The following is a 22,436-nucleotide window of genomic DNA, read 5'->3' on the forward strand; positions in this document are numbered from 1 at the left end:
TGCACGAGGTCTAAAGATGCGTGGGATATCTTAGAAACCGTATTCTAAGGTAACTCCAATGAAAAGGAAGCTAGGCTTCAAAACCTTAATTCCGATTGGGAAAACCTTCGTATGGCAGATGAAGATACATTTGATGAATTTAATCACAGAGTGTCTGAAATTGTTAATGCATCTTTTGCATTGGGTAAGACTATTCCTGAAAAGGACATTGTGATGAAAATTCTCAGATCTCTTCCATCTAGATACGACTCTAAGAAGCATGCCATCGTTGAGGGAAATAACCTTGATAATCTCTCCAGAAATACGCTGGTTGGGAAGCTAAAGATCTTTAATCACGAACATTCATCTAAACTAAGGATGTTGTGTTCAAAGCACAAAAGGACACTAAATTACTTGATAAGAATAAAAAAGTGTATATCTCTGAAGATGATCACTCTGAGACAGATTCATCAGATGAAGATCTTGACAAGTCAGTCTCGATGATCACAAGACAGTTTAGGGATCTTCTGTTGAAGAGAAGTAAACGGTTCTCCAGAGATAATCCTAAAGCATCAGTTAAACCTCATAATCGTATTCCTCCTAAAAACAGGGAAACAAATGAAACTGATGATGAGGATATGCCTCAGTGCTTTAAGTGTAAGGGATTTTGTCATTTTCCAAACGAGTGCCCAAATCGTAGAAAATACACCGGGAACAAAGGTCTTGCTGCAATTCTTGATGAAATGTCTGACAACTATGATTCTAATGAAGACGAGAAATCAAGTGTTGCACTTCTTGGTGAAAATATTGATTTTGATAACTTTAGCAATACATACATCAATCTCGATATTCTTTCAGAAGAGAACCCAACTATTCTGGAAGAAAAAATTGACCCATTTCTTGGAAACTTTGTTTGTAATGTTTCAGGTTCCACCATGTGTCTAGCCGCGTGCACATCTCAGAAGCCTGACTTTTATCCCAGTTTGACGTGCTCGTATTGTTCTCTAAAGGCTCATGAACTTTCAAGGTGTTACAAGTACAAACACGAATCGAGGCACGTCAACAAACTTCAACGAAAAGTAAATCAATTAGCAAATAAGCTTAAACTTGCTCAGAAGACTGCTGAGGTATGTAGGATTTTATCTTCGTCTAAGAAGTTAGTTTCCAAGGATAAACCAACACCATTAGAGAAGAAAGTATGGTCGAGTCGTTTTGATAGACATAGGTCTGTGGATTCCTCTCAAGAGGAAAATGGTGTACAAATTTTTGTTCACCACAACGCAACTTGATTGTGTTGTTTCGGAATCTTGTCTCATGTACCTGATCAAAATAGACAATGATTTTGTACCTCACGGGCTTTAGGAAAAGTTTTTCTCTTCTTTTCTTAGTTTTGTTATTTACTGTCTATCAACAAAGGAGGGTTTTGTTATCGACAATTCTACTCTTTATAGGGTTGTGAGTTGGACGTGTACGAACCTGTTTAAAGGTTTCGAAACCCTACATTTCTTTTTCCTTCCTCAAAACCTCTTTTTATCTCAAGACTACTTGTTGAGTTCAATTTGTGATTTCTTCTCACAAACCCATACGTTATGGATACTCCAAGCATGATGTTTTCTGATGGAAAAGATGTTAATATGATTGTTAAGACATCAATCATGAAGGAAAAAGAGAAATCTATGTTATCTCCTACCTTGAAAAGAAAGGAATGTGAGGAAGCCAAGAGTCGTTCCTTCAAATTCTTAGAAGTTTTCTGATGTTCTTGAAGAGTTGAAAGAGATGCGAAAGGAGATTCAACAAATAAAGGCTTTTGTGTATAAGACTCATGAGATTCAGAAGGCCCTGGCTCGATATCATCAGCCAAGAAGGTTTATTTATATAAACTCCTACCTTAATGAACCTTATGTCCCAATGGTTGTTGACGACAAGGAGTTAGGGGACGATAAAGAATTCTTCAAAGGTCTTATTTCCTAGTAAATCTTCTATTTTCTTGTTTTTGTTAGAAGAATAACTAGAATTTGCAAAATAGCCATTATTGTGATTACACATAGCTATGTCCAACGTTTTCATCTTCATGTTCTTAGATTTATTGGTTTAAATTCTAAAGTTGTTTGGAAGATGATTTTTGCAGTATAAATCTTTATGGTTTATATATTGCAATATTGTTATGGTATATGTGTGTTTGCGTCCGTGAACTATGATTGTCCCATACCTTGTCAAAAGTAAAGTCTTTCGTATGTCGATATGCCTATATTGATAAAAGAATGAATAGACTTTTGACAAATACAAAAGTTAAGCCTATTATGTCAATTATTAATGGAAGATAGGTTAAAATCTTTTGTTTGTAAGGATTATGTCTATTGAATGTCGTTATGCGAATAGTGATGGAAAATAGAATCCTTGTGTATTCCGCAGTATTGATCTTCCCTGATCCATATTTTATGTATTACTGTGAGGCTCCGTGAAGTGTCTTATGTTGATTACTTAAACAACCAAGTTGATTATTTTTATGATTAGCCTAGTTTTTGTTCCGCGAGATACTTTATGTCGAGCATATTCAACTAAATTAATCATCTTGTTTGGTTATTTAGTTGTTGCTCCGTAAGTTTTCTTATGATGAGCATGACCAATTAAATTGATTAGTTTGGTTGTATATTTCGATTATATTAATTATGGGTTCTCTTGTGATCAATCTAATTGTATATTTTTGAGTCTCCATAAGTTCACTTATGTTGAGCATTTTCGATTGAATTAATCACGGGCTCTCTTGTGGTTAATTTAATTAAGTATTTTGGATTCAAGTTCATACTTGTATGTGATTTGTATGTCCAAACAAATCCTTTTTTTCTTTCGAAATTAAGGTCACTCTTGTTTTTCTTTCGGGAATGACATTTTATGGGGGAAAGTTCTTAATTGAACTTGTGATTAATTGCCAAATCTTTTTGGGGAGTGCGGCTGTGGAATATTATAGGGCTTATCTTGTATCTTTATAAACTCCTTGATGAATGCATTTAGGTTCGGCTATATGATTGCATCTAAATAAGTTGATATGTGTTTCTTTCTTTTGGTCATGAAATGTCTCTTTCGGAAATTTCATTAGGATCCCGTTCTTGTACCTTTGCCAATTTTATTGACAAAAAGGGGAAGAATTAATATGTAGTTCACACTACAAATACATATGGTTTTCAGATCATTATGTAAGGGGGAGTGGTTTCCATGTGAGATGGAGTATTGACTAAGGGGGAGTGATACATATCACCATAATATTATTGTTGAAGTTGTGATACAATTGAACTTTGACGTTGTCTAATGATACTATGACACTGTATAACAATGATTGAGAACTCTTGTTTTCTCGTTGTTATAGCTACGGATTTTCAACAACGATGATGCTGAACTTACAACCTTTGGGATCATTGGAGTACTTGGAAGTGACGAAGATTTAGAGTAATGTTGAACATTAGACATGTGAAATAGGATCTACAAAAGTTTATTTATTTATTTTTTGTATTCCATATGTATTGATAGTTTTATCACTAAAATTGACAAAGGGGGAGATTGTTAGAGCATTGATCGGTCGAAATCGCATGCGTTGCTATCTCAAGCATGTTTGTCAATGTTAGTGACTAAAACTATAAGTATTGATTTCTAGTCTACTATAGCTAAGGTCTCGGACTAGGATAGAAAGTGTAGTTGAGATCAATAACTCCATGGCAATCATCATACAAGACGAAGGACTACTCAAGGAACCGGTGGATCTTCATCGACTAAAAGGTATGTGGAGACTTGAACTTATCTATCACTCAAAAGCTTATTTATCTCTTATCTTGAGACAAAAGTCGTTTTTCTATATAGACATAGATTATGTGTTGGTAAGCTTTCGCTTTAACCAAGTTCATCTTTACCAAGTGACGAAAGTCATGACAAGTTTCAATCACCTTGAAAATTGCTTACTTTGACGAAAAATAGTTTGTGAATAACAACTATAGAATATCAACGTCCTCTAAGAATGTTTCAATGATTGAAATGAGAGTTTAGATTATATAACCGTTGGAGGATATAAGCATTGTTGTGGAAACACATATATGTATAAGTCCTTATTCCTTGAACCGAAGTTTGCGAACTTTGTTGATCAAGAGAACCGTAATAGTGGCTTGAGCCAAGTCCGCGAACTGGCGGAAGTTCTCGTCCCGAGAAATTCTGCTGGAGTTTGTGAACTCCATACGGGAACTTAAATCCGCGAACCCAGTCCGCGAACTTGAGTAGGTTATATCTACAAAACGATGTTTGTGAACTTATTCTTATATAAACTAAGGAATGCAAATTTCAAACCGTGGCTATATAGTTCATAAACCGATTCGAGTGAATCAAATCTTTTTTGCTTCTATTGTGTCTTGTGTAGTTACATAAGATTTCCTTGCAATTGAACAACTCTCTAACTAGTTCATTTGAGTCACTTGAACTAGTTATGGTGAAGAAGAATATGGTTGATATGAAAGTGATCATATGGCTAACCATTTTGTTGACTATTGTTGAACCAACAAATGCACAAGTTTGGGTACGATTACACAAGACTAGAAACGTTCATTTCATTTTTGTGTAACAAGCTAGTTTTCGATCTAACGGTTGAAAGATATTAGCTTGAATCTAATCAGGTTTTCACCTAACGGTGAATATTGAATGCTTTGTTGCCAAGCTAACATTGATTGCAAACCCTGATTTGAAAGACTATATAAGGGAGAACTCTAGCAACTGGGAAACCTAATCCCCACACCTTCTGTGTGATACTAGTTGTGCTAAGCTAGAGTTGATTCTCCTTTAACCTATGGTTTCTTCTTCTAAACCAGGTTAACGACTTAAAGACTTCATTGGGATTGTGAAGCCAGGATGATACTACTTTCTTGTAGTTGTGTGATCCGATCTTGATGTTTCTATCGTACGAGTATAATTGTAATAATTGGCTTGAGATTGAAATATCTGATAGGCAAGATATAAAAGAAATCACAAACACTTTGTCTAATCGTTTGTGATTCCGCAATATCTTTTTTCGCTGCGTCAATTAAGATTATTGTGAGGTGATTGATAATACTAGGCTGTTCTTCGGGAATATAAGTATGGTTTATCAATTGGTTCCTGTTCACCTTGATTTATCAAAAGACAGAACAAAACTCGTAGGTATATTCGTGGGAGACGGATTTATCTATTACCGTAGACTTTTCTGTGTGATACAGATTTGTTTATTAAAGTCTTCGACTTTGGGTCGTAGCAACTCTTAGTTGTGGGTGAGATCAGCTAAGGGAATCAAGTACGTAGCATCCTGCTGGGATCAGAGACGTATGAGCATAACTATACCTTGGATCAGTGTGAGATTCATTGGGGTTCAACTACAGTCTAGACCGAAGTTAATTTGGAGTAGGCTAGTGTCTGTAGCTGCTTAATACAGTGTGTGTGTGTTCAATATGGACTAGGTCCCGTGGTTTTTCTGCATTTGCGGTTTCCTCGTTAACAAAATTCCGGTGTCTGTGTTATTTCTTTTCCGCATTATAGTTTGTTATATAATTGAAATATCACAGGTTGTGCGTTGTTCAATCAGTTAGAATATCCGACCTTTTGGTTGTTGATTTAAATTGATTGACACTTGGATATTGGTCTCTGGTACCATCCAAGTTATCTCTCTAGTATTTGATAAAGACTCGCAGATTTCTATTTGCTTGAGTATATATCAAATCGAGAGATTGAGATATTAATTCTTTGGTATACTTTTTATCTAGATTGAGTCTGACTGTCTAGTTGATTCTCTAGAAAGTATATTGGAGTTTGTCCATACAGATTGCTAAGCGAAATATTGGGTGTGGTTGTTGTACCCCCACTTTTTCAGCCTCCGCTGCCGAGGTGGGTCGAGAATATGTCCTGATCGGGTCGAGGTGTGGTCGCTTGATGCTCCTCGGCTAGATGATCCACGCGACCTCGACCCTTGATTCCGAAGCCGAAGATTTTCTTGTTCAAGTGCTATGTTCCTCCTTTGTAACTCCCTCATGAATTCTTCTTGTCTCCTTTGATTTGCTAATATTGCTAGCAAGGTCGGGTCCGTGCTCTCGTGGCTAGATGGATCATGGGGGTGATTCCCTGGTACAACCGGTGCTTCCTGCTCCACTTGTGGTGCTCGTGGTGCATTCCTCTTTCCTAACAGAATCTGCCAAAGTCGCTTCTATTCCCGATTCACGGCTTCCTGGTGCTTGTAATGCATCATTTCCTGTGGTCGCTCCTCTTGTACTAGTAGTAGTTCCTCATCGTCCTTAGTATAGGATGTTGTCAGTGCATCTATCATGTTTTATGGTCTCCTATGGCTCGGTTCAATGCGCCCGAGGAGAGTGTTGTCATTGTCTAGGCCTAGATTAACCTCCTCATCGACTGTTGTCATTCCTGCTGCAGGTGCGAAGATTGCCTCGGGTCGTTGCCTATGGCTGCTCTCTTTTCGCGAATGAGTAACTCCTTCTTGCATGCTAGTCCCTGCTACCATATAATTCCTTAGAATCTTGACTGTTCCGAAGCACTCGTCATCGGGTCTTGTCTGCTTTCCACTCCGATGGCTCTTACCTACAACACGAAACGAATAATACCTCATTTTGAACTGTTTTCGAAAACTTTTAATATTAACATAAGGTAACAGTCTTTTCTGCCTAACAGTCCTTTTATATAAGTACGATTCTCCTAAATTTTTCGTGCTGAAGTCAGAAAATCAGTTTGTTTGACTTCCACAGCTCTTTTTCAAACAGGTTAATGACTAGTCGATCCTTTCACTCAACATCAATCATTATTTGTCCTAACATTATTTTTGTCGGGTGACTTTACTTGACCGTACAGGTAGCCGGAAAACTAATCTCAATTAAAAACAAGTATAACATCTCTCTTCAGTGAGGTTTGAAGGAGTCAACATTCTTAAGTTAAGATCATTAAAGGCGCAAAGTTAATATAATGACAATTCGCCCATTTAATGGTTTTTTCTTCAAGTTCAACAAGGATAATCTTACCTTGGAACTTTTAGTTCTCCATCTGACTCAAAACTTTCATAAACTTAAAGGAAAACTGATGTTTACGCTAGTTTTTTCAAGAAAATGTAACAACTGTGGTTCTCAAAACTCTAACTCATTGTCGTTGAGCCGAATTACTGATGACAGTAGTACGATCCGATGATGTCGCTTTCAAAGATCCAAAGATTTTCAAATTATTTAAACATAAACACCAAATATTTTTAGCTTCTTGTAGCGTCAACCAAACATCATAGATGTTAACTTGGGATCTTTAAGATTCTTTCTAACATCTCACATAACTTGAGAAACCTTAAATATAAATCATTTTTTGTTGCTTAAACTGATCTTAAAACCCGAAATCGAAGTGTTTGGAAATTTTAAAAGCCTAAGATTGAAATCCACAGTGATTTCACGCCTACTTCAGTGAGCATAGCTTCAGAAGCTGACTATGAGAGCTTCTCTTTAGCTTCAACTATCATCATGGATGATTAGGATCCTAAGATTCTACTCTTTTTAACAACTTTCAAGGTATCTAAAGATGCTACTCGTCCCCTTAGTCGGCGCCAAAATGTAGTTGTAAAAAGTAATACATCATACATCTAACATTCAAGATGAAGAGATTGCAAGATAAACAAGTAAAAAAACATACAAGATCACAAGATATACGTAATTCTGCATGATTACCTACGTCCTCGGTGGTGAAAGGATGATCTTATTATTTCTTTCAAGTTACAAAGATGAGGGCTCTCAACACTACTTAGTCTATCTCCTTACTCACTTCTTTACAATCACTTTCCTTTATCTCAATACAAGGGTGTGTATTTATAGGCTAAGGTACATATACATCAAGGTTACAGTGTTGGTATTATTCTATCAATTCTGATGGCTCTTTTGGATGAATACTGATACTCGATACTCGATCCTATAGTCACCCAAAGCATGTACCTTCCGATATATCCTCCCCTGATATGTGATGTCGGATTATTTATCTTTCCGATGATGGTGACTCTGATATCCCTTTACCCAATACCAATGATCCATTTATCTTTCCGATGATGGTGACTCTGATATCCCTTTACCCGATACCAATGATCCACCCGACCCGAACCTGCTATCTTTTGCACTGGGTCCACCATGATTCGACTCCTCTGCTTCCTACGCGTGCTCTATCCATTGCATTTAATGCTTTGTCCCCGATTCAAACTTCATCGTTGAATGGTACCTTCGCTTTACACGTGTTCGTTTCTCCCATGCATGTGGTAGATATCTCTTTTACCGTGTCATGGTTAAAAAGGTGATCCCGTACTTCGCCTTGCTCATATTTTTGGTATATCACCGCTTAGGATTGCGCCACCTATACTTAACAACTAAGTGCTACTACAAATTGTGCAGACATGCTGATAATAAAATTTGGTTTCTGAAGATTGAATTGATGATGGGAAAAGAATTATCAACTAAAATCATAAACATTCTGAAAATTTTAGAGTTAAAGTTAATTATTCTAGAAGTAAGATCGAAGATGATAGGAAATTTGTTCTTAAACTAGTTAAATGGAATCCATTGTTAGTTTAGAGTTATTACTTTGAACATCAATTTTTCCATAGACACCCGTGTTATTCTAATTGACGCTTTATTTATAAAACCTAATGCCATTTCTGTTGACACTTCGCATGAAAAGAGTCTTCATTTTCATTTAGATTTCAAAAATCCTTCTTTGTAACTTTAGAAAAAACATACTGGCTTGGGGAAAATGTGAACCAATAATTTATAGTTGATATTTCTCTCTTTTACCCAGTTGGAGTAGTTTGGATCTAATTCTTTTAGTATTATTAACAAGAGTATATGTAGCACCTCACAATGACCAAGCAAGCCTCCGATTCAAATTTTCAAGATGTACGTATACAGTCGTAGATGCAATGCAAGAGACAAGACAAGTCAAATTAAGAAACAAACATTAACTAAACGCTACATGTGGCCATGCACACAACCGCACAATGCTATGAACGACTTCATTAGTTATTTTTTTTCCTCAAAATCAGAATCTTTGTACTTCATTTAGTGTCCTGTAGATTTGACATTCACAGCGGTGTCCCTCGGGTGTCAAATATTTTTGTCTTTTTTGACGCAAGATTTCGACTTCATTAGTTATAAACCCAAGTCAGAAATCTTCAATCTCTTCTTTGTCTTTAAATCTTCTTAGATCTTCAATAAACACCTGCACACAATAATTTGAATCTCTTGTGATCAATCACGCACAGAACGGAGTCTGTTAACAATGGATTATCACAAGATCGTCTTTAGCACTAACAACAGTCTAAAGATCCCTGTCGAAACTTCGATCTAGTTTGAGTGAATCTTATATCAGAAGAGAAGATTCTCAAGCATAAACAAACTAGGTACAATCAAAGTTCAACCACCGTTAGTCAATCAAATCAATCGAAAACACAAGATAAACCGCAATTATCTAGTTTCCCACCAACGGTACTCGTGGAGCTTCTCAATCCCAAAGAAGACTTTAAACCGAGCGGTCGCAAGAGATTTCGCCTAATTAGGTTATTCTCCTCTCCGAATAGGCGGCTTCACCAGTAACAACACAACCGAGGAAGTTTGCTGTCACGAAGGATTAGTTTGCTATAAATGCAAACTTCAAGTATTTTATAGTAAAGGATGTTTGGACACCAAGGAATTTCCAAAACCGAAAATATTCTCAAAGATATTCCATACATTCCAAATTCGGTTTTCATAGTTCCTGGAAATGCTCTGTCCAAAATAATGACCGAAAATCTCCTTGGAAAATCTTTAACTAGTAAATGCACATTACTAATTCTTATTTTCCATATATAAAATTAACAACCTTAATTAAAAGATTCTTAACTTATTTAATTTCGATCCTGGGATTTTCTTTCCGTAGCTATTAAGGAATAACTTTGAACAATAAAAGATAAACAATACTGCATGTGTTCAAAGTGTGTCGACATCCTTACTTTATAATTCCTCTTTCATACTTACACCATTGAAACCGATTTGCCACACTTCCAAACAAGTTTGGAATTGGTTCATCTGACTTTCAAGAACTATGCGATTGATTAAGAAACACTCAATCACAAATCATGGGTTTAACGGTTCTACCAAAACAAGTTTCGGTTCTACCTCCATATGAGTATTGTGCATAGTCACACTAGATTTCCAAAATTCGGTTGACTAGGTACTAGGATTGTTTCCCCACATATATATGGTATCTAACTTATATATGTTGCACATGTCCATAGGATCGGTTCCCCTTTGCCTAAAAACGTGTTGCACATGTTCAAAAGATCGGTTCCCCTTTCTGCTATAAACCTTGCTGCACGTCATACAAGGATCCATTCCCCTTTGTGATGTATTGCACCTCTTCAAAGGATCGGTTCCCTTTTACCCAGATTTGGTCCAGTCAATCACAAACTCGATCATACCTCAAAGGTGATTACTTATGATCGGTTTCACTAATAAAAGTCATACCAATACATAAGTCAGGCCTTTGTGAATAGTTCTACCAAGAACACAAATAAGTCGTGAGAGGTTATACTAAATCACACATATTGGATGTTTTCAAGATATGGAATGAATAACAATCCCAATAACGTCTGACGATTTTCTTTTCGATTCATAAACAATTTTATGAACTTACTTCCTTAAAACACATGTAAAAACATTGTTTCCTAGGATGAAATCCTCACCTCTTACCCATACATAATCACAATAGCATTTAAACGATTATGTCAAAGTTTTATCTATAAAGTTTAATGGTTAAGCAATAAACTTCATATTGTATTCCTTAATACTATGTCTATCTAGAGTGTTCATGCTTCGCAGTTTTGTTTTCAATATGCACGACTTGAGAGATACGTTAGGGAATGAAACAGTTCAAGTCAAATATCACTAACCTCAAGTGGAAGGATGATGTTGTCATTGTAGCTTCTTACTTCTTCACTTCTTCAAGACTTCGCAATACTTGTAATGTCTCATATCCTAATACTTTCAAGCTATCCTATACGAAGTTGACTCTAGTACATAATCAAGCGACTCTTAAATAAGTTTTGATTCACTAAAATATGACAACCAAACTTGACATACCAACATTTGGTGGATTCAACTGATCTATGCTCTAATAATCTCCCCCTTTGTCAATTTTAGTGATAAAACTCTTACAATCATATGGATAAACAAATTACAAGAATTCCTTAAACATCCGCTTGATTCCCGAATTCAACAGCACAATAACCTGCATTCATTCAATCCTTAAATGTCGTTGTTCACATTATAATAACAAAGCTAATACTCCCCCTATAGGTGAGATAGGTAGATTTCAACAATCCGCACGTCTATGATATACCAATCAATATGATATGTTACTCCCCCTTAGTCTATGCTTTCACTCTTTCGTTAGATAAACGTTTAAGCATAATTGTTCTTTTCCTTAGTGATACCAATCAATATGAAATCAATACCAGTATCACTTGTTTACTCCATATATTTCTCCCCCTTTTTTTCACAAAATGACAAAGAAACGAAAAATTAATGTACAACACTTAAATATGACAATCAAACTTGACATACCAACGCTTGGTGGGTTCAACCGAGTTATGCTCTAACAACAATAATTCAAAAAGGGTGACTTGGAAAAATCTGATTCTGCTATGTTGAATGCAATTATATGAAGAAGCTTATCTGATTTGCACAACCTGCATAATTATCAGCAGCTCCAACAACAACAACATCAACAATAACAATAGAACCAACTACAACAACTATATTCTTTTATCTGGATGCAGAATGGTTTACTCCTAATAAAATTAGAGGACTACAGATGGACTTAATGGAGATGATTGTATAGACTGATTTTCAGTTCATCATCAACCAAACCTTCAACTTAATATGTTTCTAGTCGACATCACTTTAAATTTCTGAAATTCATTCACGGGAGAACGACTCTCCATCACCATAAATGAAACAAGATAAAGAAGAATGAATTGGATTTAGCTAAAGTAGCTCTGTAACTTTATGCGTCTCCAAGAGCCGGTGGATAATCCACCTTTATTTGAATCTTTAATTTACAAGGTTTGTATCTCGTTTACTAGTTTTCGTTATCCTTATCTAATCTAATTATGTCTGTAATTCCTAATGTATCATTATTTCAGTTTTTTAGCATCCTCTGTATTCTGTAAGATCATTATTAACACTATTAGCACTAATCCTTCAAGGGCAGAGCTTGGCTCCAACTTCAAGACTCAACCAAAGTTAAAGACTCAATTTGAAGCTATGGATCAAGCCGAAAAACAAAGAAGTGGACAAATATCACCCGGGAAGGATACCGCAGTATCAAGATACAAAGGTTTGACTAGCAACTTCAATCAATTGCATCGAACACCTTTACCACCAATTAGGTTCCCGTGGTCACAGTCGTGTATACCAAAATTACAACTTTTCTTGTGAAAGCATGACTGAAGGCCTTTCGACCTTCGTCTCCAACATCTTCCTCGATGCAACCCCAGTCCGAAGATTTCTACTCGGCTTCAAAATCATGTGTTTCGTCGATTCATGGCTCACCATTATGATTGTACTCGATAAATCTCAGGGTATTATATACCCTCGTGTAATATTTTTTTAATAGTCTAGTAAAATTTATACTTCAAAAAAAAAAAAAACTCATCGAGTGAGAAAAGAGACGTCGCCAAGAAAAAAATGTGAATAAAACTAGTGGCAAACTTAAGCTTGGTTTACGATTGACTTGTTTATTGAGTTTTACCAAAAATTGTGTCTGGTGATTTATTTATTTTTTTTCCGTTGTGCTTTTCTTCAAAAATATTTTTCTTTTGAGCCAATTTTAAAAGTCACTTTTGAGTCGTATTTTTTTTCTCGATATACTCAAAAGAAACACAAGACTAAGGCTAAGCAATATGGTGCACCATCTCTTGGCGTTACAAAAAATAAAAATAAAATACCAAGACAAGGCCAAAAGAAAAATTGACTACCATGAAGAAAGATCATATGATGATGGAAACCCATACAACGACACAAAAAAAGTCAATTACGATATAAAGAAAGTTCATGTGGTGAGGGAAACTCGTACAATGACATTCAGAAACTCGATATCCGCAAAGTTTTTTTTTTGGATTTTATAAATTGTTTGTTATTAACTAAAAAATATTAAGAGAAAAATTAGGAGATATGATAGAAAAAAAGGGTAGTTATGGTCAAATAAAAGAGTTAAGTAAAAATTAGGAATTGTGTTAGAGCATATCTCGGTTGAACCCACCAAGCATTGGTATGTCAAGTTTTATTGTCATATTTTAGTGAACCAAAACTCATTTAAGAGTCGCTTGATTAAATGTACTAGAGTCAACTTCGTATAGGTTAGCTTGAAAGTATTAGGATATGAGACATTACAAGTATTGCGAAGACTTGAAGAAGTGAAGAAGTAAGAAGCTATAACCACAACATCATCCTTCCACTTGAGGTTAGTGATATTTGACTTGAACTGTTTCATTCCCTAACGTATCTTTCAAGTCGTGCATATTGAAAACAAAACTGCGAAGCATGAACACTCTAGATAGACATAGTATTAAGGAATACAATACGAGGTTTATTGCTTAAGCATCAAACTTTGTAGATAAGACATCAACATAATCGTTTTAATGCTATTGTGATTATGTACGGGTATGAGGTGAGGATTTCATCCTAGGAAACAATGTTTTATATGTGTTTTGAGGAAGTATGTTCATGAACTTAGTTTGTGAATCGAAAAGGAAATCGCCAGGCGTTATTGGGATTGTTATTCGTTGCATATATTATGAAAAACCAATATGTGTGATTAGTACAACCGCTCATGACTTGTTTGTGTTCTTGGTAAAGCTATTCAAATAAGGCCTGACTTATGTATTGGTATGACTTTTATTAGTGAAACCGATCTTAAGTAATCACCTGATGGTATGATCAAGTTTGTGTAGTTTGTAAGACCTAACTCTGGGTAAAGGGGAACCGATCCTAGTAAGAGGTGCAACACATCACAAAGGGTAATCGATCCTTGTATGAGGTGCAGCAAGGTTTATAGCAGAAAGGGGAACCCATCCTATGGACATGTGCAACACGTTTTTAGGCAAAGGGGAACCGATCCTATGGACATGCGCAACATATATAAGTTAGATACCATATATATGTGGGGAACCGATCCTAGTACCTAGTCAACCGAATTTCGGGAAGCTAGTGTGACTATGCACAGTACTCACATGGAGGTAGAACCGAAACTTATTTTGGTAGAACCGTTAAACCCATGATTTGTGATTGAGTGTTCTTGATCAATCACATAGCTCTTGAAAGTCAGATGAACCAATTCTAAACTTGTTTGGAAGCGTGGTAAATCGGTTTCAGGTGTGTAAGTATGAAAGAGGACTTACAACGTAAGGATGTCGACACACTTTGAACACGTGCATTAATGCGTATCTTTTATTGTTCAAAGATATTCCTTAACAGTTAAAAGGAAGAAAATCTCAGGATCGAAATTTAATAAGTTAAGAATCTTTTAATTAAGGTTTTTAATTATATATATGGAAAATAAGAATTAGTAATGTGGATTTACCAGTTAAAGATTTTCCAAGGAGATTTTCGATCAATATTTTGGACAGAGCATTCTCAGGAATTATGAAAACCGAATTTGGAAATTATTATTGAATATCTTGAGAATATTTTCGGTTATGGAAATTCTTTGGTGTCCAAACTTCCTTGTCTATAAATACTTGAAGTTTTCATTTCTAGCAAACTAATCCTTCGTGACAGTAAACTTCCTCTGTTGTGCTGTTACTGGTGAAGCCGCCTATTCGGAGAGGAGATTAACCTAATTAGGTGAAATCTCTTACGACCGCTTATTTTAATGTCTTCTTTGGGATTGAGAAGCTTTATTAGTACCGTTGGTGGGAAACTAGATAATTGCGGTTTATCTTTTGTTTTCGATTGATTTGATTGAGTAACGGTAGTTGAACTTTGATTGCACCTAGTTTGTTTATGCTTGAGAATCTTCTCTTCTGATATAAGATTCACTCAAACTAGTTCAAAGTTTCGACAGGGATCTTTAGACTGTTGTTAGTTCTAAAGACGATCTTGTGATAATCCATTGTTAACAAACTCCGTTATGTCTGTGATTGATCACAAGAGATTCAAGTAGTTGTGTGCAGGTGTTTATTGAAGATCTAAGAAGATTTGAAGACAAAGAAGAGATATAAGATTTCTGACTTGGTTATATAAATCTTTGGTGTGCACACACTAGTGGAAAATGGGTGTTTAGCGACCTACGGCAGAGACCCCCGGTCACAGTAGTTGGGCCGCTGACCCGTAAAAGCAGTCTCTGATATGATAAAAACAAGGAAAAATTCCGAGAGTATTAATAGCCGTCTCAGAATAATTACTATTTTACCCTAAATCTACTACCGATCCCGAGACCCTTCCAAACCGATTCACATTTGATAATTTTTTTATTATTTTATGGAGCATATAAATACTTCTTTCTCTCACCCATTTCCAGTCTTTTTCTTTTTCTTTCTCTTTCTTCTTCTGCTCTTGGTCTCCTCTCTAACCTAAGGAACTGGCTTCATGGAAATGGAGAAATCAATTAAATCGTTTCTCTTAAACATAGCCCCTTTCCCCGTCAGGAAGAAATCCATCTATTGTTCTTGAACCATCTTCTTCTTTTCATCTTTGCGGTTTAGGAGAAAACTGAAGAGATCTAGAAAGATCGTGACGAGATGTTGAAATTGAAAGAAGATGAGTTGGAGATTCAAGGGAAAGAACAGCTGAAACTTAAATTGAGTTGACGAAATTGCAGAAGTTGAAGGAATTTAATCCTACTGTGGTATAGCTTTCTTCATCTCTGGTTTTTAAATTTAGGGTTATAATTTTTCATAACGGGTTTCCATATCTTGATCTTGATTTGATGAATCAGAGTTTCTGATTAGGGGTTTTGATTTTTAGATAAAGGGTTTTCGTTTATTGATCAGGAATTGTTGAAATAGAAGTTTTGATTTAGGGTTTTGATCTTGATATTTGATTTCTTTTAGATTCAGGGTTTGGCTAATTAATAAATTCTGAATTAAGGGTTTCAATTTCTTGATCTTAGATTTCTGAATCTGGGTTTAATTTTGATTTGGGGATTTTTTTTTGTAGGTGCAGAGTCTTCCACTGGTTCAATCTCCTGAGAGAGAAAGAAGCAGAAGAACCCAGAGATGAAGGATTGTGAACGTTGTGGTGTGGGATTTGCTCTTGGTCCTCATGTTTTTCGTTCCTGATAACATTATCTCATTATACGGTCTGTGGGTGTATTGACTTGTCTTTTGATTTATGTCAGTAAATATTCTTTTTTGAACTTAGACTAATTTATTTTTCCTTCTTTCTAGCTAGGTTCATAGTTAACGTTCTGAATTCTGTCTTCAAATGCGTGTATAAAATCCTTTAAATTGGTTTATTGCTGCTCTATGCAAACAAATAATATGCTTGCTTCTCATCCTGAAACTCGTACACTGAATTTGCAGGAACATTATCAAACTTTAGATCGGGGTTGTTTCTTCTGGTTCCAGTTATTATACTGCTGGATGCCACAAATACATGGAATGATGTCTGGGTTGAGAGAGGTGAACGCAAATGGTACAGAAAACATTTCCATCTTATCCTCTTCATTTTCTTTCCAGTACGCTTTGACAAGTATATTTCTCTAATTCTCTTCAGTCTTTGCTTTATATAATTGATGGGTTATTGCAGGTGCATACCGTTACTTGTTGTATTTGTGTGCTATATAACAACACTTACAATATCAGGACTAATGTTCGCTTGGTTCAACCCCTCAGGCCATGAATGCAATCTTAATGTGTTCTTTATTGTCATGACCATCATTCTCGCATTTGGTTTTGTAATTATTACATTGCAGGTATAGAAAATTTTGACTCTTTTCCCATAGTGAAAGACATCTGATTCAGCATTGCATCAGAGATATTCTTCAATGCTCAATTATAATGTTGTGGGTTTTTGGGGTTGATACAGGCTAATGCAAGTCTTTTGCCATCTTCTGTTATTTCTGTGTACTGTTCGTATGTGCTCTACAGTGCTCTCTCAAGTGAGTCTCGAGATTACGCGTGCAATGGTCTCAACAACAGTTCAAAAGGAGTAACCACGCGTAAGCTAATTCTTGGTATGCTCACAACAGTTATCTCTGTCTTGTACTGTGCTTGCCGGGCTGGATCCTCGCTAAAGTCAGGTACCTTCAAGGCTTCATCTACAGACCCTTTCATAGTAATATGATAAGAACATGCTATCTTTTAGGAAGATATAAACTTCCATTGTAGGATGGTTAAGTTCTGTTCTCTGGCGATAAACAGTCATCAAAAATGGAATTCGTATGTGCCCTCTCAAAACAGCACCATTTTCCTTGTGTTTGTTTCTGACCATGTTTGACCTTTTGGTGTAGGTGACAGAAACCCTTTTGTGAACTTTGAGCAGAGAAAGGACAGAGAACTTGATGTTGTGCCATTTGGTTATTCCTATACATTTTTCCACCTGATTTTCGCGTTCGCTAGCATGCATTCAAACATGCTTATTACAGGTTGGACTGGCTCACCGTCATTCAACTCAGAGTTGATTAATGTTAGCTGGACATCAACTTCGGTTCAAATATGCACTCAATGGGCCACTGCTGTTCTTTATGTTTGGTCTCTTGTAGCTCCTTTGTACTATCCTGATCACGTATTTTTATTCATGGTTCACAGTATCAGCTAATACTCGAGCCTATCAGCTGATACCCGATCATATTGATGTTGACCGGTACTATTTCGGTGCACCTTTATGGAATATAGAGCAATATTAACAGATTCACTCCACAGTTTTTCTTCCATTATATTTTCTTCTTCCAACTTAAGTTCCATCTTTTTCTGTTTTCATTCTGTTATGGGCAGTACATCCTATTAGTTTATATCAGGAATACCAGTAGCTGTACCGGTCACCTGAAATACTTGTACAAACTAATACTTAGGAGGAAGTTAGAATAATCTAATCCCTGTCACATTAACTTATAAAACTTTTTTTTTGAATTCTGATTTTGCAATTTTTGATTTTAATTTATGTGAATTAATGCTATAAATTTTGAAATTCAAAATCCCCTTCACCTGCTAGACGTACTTCCTTTTTGTGGTGATTTATTTACTTATCATGTGGCTCCTTTAGGTTTTAACGAGTACTTGTTGTTTTGTTATACGTGTTATGACATATTACTATGACATGACAGGCGATCTTGTTGAAATCAGAGGGTGCGTCATTATTAGCACAATTGAAATACATCTGAATTATTTATCTCATTTTTATTGGAAGTACAACTTAATGGTCTTTCCTTACCAGAATGGTTAGTTTTTCAATTGAAAAATTAGTTTTTTTTGTTGATTCCAGGATGGTTATTGGTCTAATTGTGTGTTGGTTTTCTCTTCTGCAGTTTGGCCTCGTTTTTTAAGGAAATTGAGGTGTGGAAACAAAAGGCAATCTTGAACAAAAGATCAACAGAACTGCACATTAAGTGTTAGAGAAAAAGCCTGAAAGTACAGAAAAAAAGGTAAAATTCTTATTGCATTCTCATTTACTTCAGTTTGGTAGGGATGCGATGTTGGTGTTGCATGATAATCTTGCAGGCTGTGGTTTAGTCTTGGGACTTGTTGGTTTTAACTTGATTGGGTTATTTTTCTTAATAAAGAAGTTGCATTCTTTATGTACTATGTATGGTGCTCAAAGTTATGGTCATTGTAGGGTGCTCAACAATCTAGAACACGTTATCATTATTTTTTTTCTTTCAAGTGTGTCACAAGTAGAATTAAATGGATGCACTGGTGATGGTTATGCTTAATGATTTTCTTTGGGGAACTGTTTATGCTTTGGATGACTCGAGTCAAATCACTTGACTGACGTCTTATAAATTTATGGAATTGTTTGTAGCTTATATGTGTCTGCAAAGTGGTCCATGAAATTACTTAAGCTACCTATTATTTGTCCTCTCACATGGCTTAATATGATGCTAGTTGTATTAAATAGGGCACTCTTGCAATGGCAGTGATGTTCTGAGTATTTTAACCGCTTGTATTCCACTATATATAACATGTTGGCTGTTGATGATTTATAATTTCATATGCATAATCTTGGATATCTTTAATGAACACTCATATGCATTCTGATTTCTAATTTCTTATATTACTAGTTAAGCCGTATTCGTGAGGGAAATTGCTTGTGGAAGTGTCTTCTTCTTCCCGTGTGATGTTGTTACTTACAAAAAAAACATGAGCTTCCAAAGGATTCAACCCATTTCTTTGTATCAGCTTTCGATTGCCCTGAAGCTCTTGTTTTGTTTCAATCTTGTCCTTTCGTAGTCATGGTTGTGCGATAACTTTCCTGCAGTGTGTGGCCAATACTTGATGTCTTGATGGTCATCTTCACCCGAGATAGTATTATTAGTTGTTAAGTTACATATGCTTCTACTGGAGGGCAGTTTGGAGTCCAGATCATTGATTGAATTCTTTAACATATTACCTAACTTACTTTTAATAATATTGTCATCTCTAGTAACTTATTTTGCTCAACCATGTATGATGAACTAAACGAAGTTGTTGATTTGCTTTGCAAGAATGATGTTCTTTGTCATATGTGAACCAGGGACAAATACATGGGTGCTCTACTTGATATCAATCATGAAGTATTGTCTAAGTTCATCGTCATCGGAGGTGCTTATCGTTTTATTGTTTAAAATGTTGTTATTAGAATTTACTAGCTAGCTCAGCCATGTATTGTTATGAACTCAGAATTTCATACTTTTTTGTGTTGTTTTAAACCCAATGGATAAAATGAATGAAAGTTGAATTCACAGTTTGAGTTTAAATTTGAAGTATCATTCGAATTTCAGTTTGTGTTCCACTTAATTTGACTTTACTTTGATGCAGTCAGATTATTTCAGATTTAGCCATTCAGGCATTTCAGCACATCTGAATCTATATTTTTTTTATATTATAATTTAAATCTGAGACCCACGGCTAAGGGTCTGTACCTAGGTACCCTTGAAATCGGTTGTTATTTTGAGACCCACGACTCAGGGTCGTACGAGACAGCGACGCTTTATCACAGACCCCAACAGAGACGGTTGAAAGTAGTCGTATAACACGTATATATGACATGTCCTGACGGTCGCGGAACTTCTGTTTTCCACTAGTGACAATACTTGTTTCGGTAAAAAGAGGATCCAACTATAATAAGTTTATCCTTGTGGTAGATTGGAATGATTAGTTGACTAGATCGGAATCAATACGGTTCTTTGTGATTAAAAGTATTGATTGCAAAATCTTACGATTACCTTGGGCAATTGAACATAAGATAGATTTAAGGACATGATGAAAGATTTTATTGAGATAAACAGAAGAGCCTTTGTCCGACTCATATCACTTGGTTGAAGAGAGTTGATACCAAACATATTTGTTGTTTCTTTACTGTTTGGAATACGAACCAAAGGAATTGTTCCAAGTACGTGACTTATTCATAAGTTGGAGGTGTGGGAATACATACAAAACTAGGTGAACTATAGGTTTAGTTTCTTGGTCTCAACTATACGAAGTTGGTTTATTTTGTATAGCGGCTTAATCCTGAGATTATTCAATTCTGGACAAGGTCCCGGGGTTTTTCTGCATTTGCGGTTTTCCTCGTTAACAAAATCTTGCTATGTCATTTACTTTTATTTTCCGCATTATAATTGTTTTATTATAATTAAAGTAAATTACACAAACGTTAATTCCTATTTACTTGATAAGCAATCCTATTGTGTTTGGTTAAGTCCGAACCTTTGTATCAAGTAAACATACTTCGTTGTTGTATTGTCTCGATATCGTATCCATAGACGATCCACGAAGTGTGAACCGATTAGTTGTATTGTCTCGACTCAGTCTATAGACAATCACTTTCGGATAAAGGACTTATAGGAAGGAAAAGTTTTAGCTTGAGGTATATTTGGGTACCCTCGCCTTCTCAATTGGTATTAGAGCAGGAAAACACGAAAAGATCTAACGATCTGTGTTTGGTGTGATCCATCCTATAAGAAATGAATCTTATGAATGATTCAGATAACATAAAACAAGATAAAGGATCAACATCTCAAATGATGTTCCCTATAAACCTACTGAACAACCGGATTCGTACAATGTAGATTCTGGTGATTGGCAAACTTGCCTTGAAAAACAACTTGATGATATGTCTGAAGAAGGTGACTCAGAAATCGATCAAAATGTTGAAGAAGATATGTCAGAATACTCTTTTATACTAGATGTTATTTCTACAAGAAAACTGACTACCTCAAATGTCATTGAGCTCATTGCTCCACTCTGTAGAGAAAATAAGAAACTAAGAAAAATCTTCTCTGGTTTCTTCTATGGATATCAGAATTCCAGATATCTACTTAAAGACTATAAAGAAAGTCTACACTCAAAAACTCTTGAATATGAGAATCTCAACTGGAAACATTACTTGTTGAATAAGAAACTAAATTTAATTCACAACAATCAACGAGTAAAGATCAAGATGAGTCGGAACTCTTTTTTAAAAATCCTCTTGAGGATCAACTGACTAAAGCACTTAAAAGAATCAAGGTTTTAGAAGAGGAAGTTGTAAGGCTAATAAGACTCAATGATAGCACAAACAATTTATCTTCTATATTGGATGCAGGGAGATGTCATGGGGACAAACGTGGATTAGGATATGATGGAGTTGAATTTTTGTCAACCAACAAGGAAGTAAAATTCATAAAGGTTGTATGCCCTTCCACTTCAAAAAATCCACTGGAACAAGCCAGCACGCCTGAGACACCTAAGTGCTCTATTGAGATTCCAACGGAAACCATCTCCAGAAGCAGTCAGAAGAAGACTCCAACCAAGGATCAGCAGAGTAACCGAATGTCTCATAAAGGTAAACTTAAAAACTTTATTCCTTTCAATAAGCATTGTTATTATTGTAGATATAAAGGTCATATGCAAAGGGAGTGCAAAATTCGAAAGATGAAAAACGCTCTATCTTTTGTATCTAAAGAATTGAACAGTGTAATGTGACGCCCCAAATACTAAACCTGCTTAGCTAATAGGATTACAACCTAATTGAAGCATCAAATCCAGATTATCGATCCTAAGAACCATATCCACATAAAGTGCTAACAAACGAAACCAAACTCTCCAGTACAATATGTTTGAAAGTCTCTCATGTTATATAAGTATATAAATGTGTTGTTTTACAGAATAAAGGAAGAATACGTATAATAAAAGACACATAACAACAGTAGATTCGGTAGAGCACTAAGCTACGAAAATGGATATCATTCCGCGCTCTATTTCTTCTGATTACTGAAAC

General features: G+C 35.7%; 1 protein-coding gene across 1 annotated transcript; it reads left to right on the top strand.

Moving 5' to 3' along the window:
• Window positions 1–16,262: 16,262 nt before the first annotated feature.
• LOC113332428 (serine incorporator 2-like) lies at window positions 16,263–18,070 on the top strand (the record flags this gene model as incomplete). The annotated part of the gene is made up of 6 exons (XM_026578973.1): window positions 16,263–16,341; window positions 16,565–16,676; window positions 16,791–16,956; window positions 17,070–17,283; window positions 17,494–17,768; window positions 17,978–18,070. Coding segments are annotated over 6 exons (939 nt in total), but the record flags the coding sequence as incomplete, so codon positions are not given.
• Window positions 18,071–22,436: the final 4,366 nt, after the last annotated feature.

Source organism: Papaver somniferum, unplaced genomic scaffold, assembly GCF_003573695.1.
Source record: "Papaver somniferum cultivar HN1 unplaced genomic scaffold, ASM357369v1 unplaced-scaffold_131, whole genome shotgun sequence".
In the NCBI taxonomy this organism is placed as follows: Eukaryota; Viridiplantae; Streptophyta; class Magnoliopsida; order Ranunculales; family Papaveraceae; genus Papaver; species Papaver somniferum.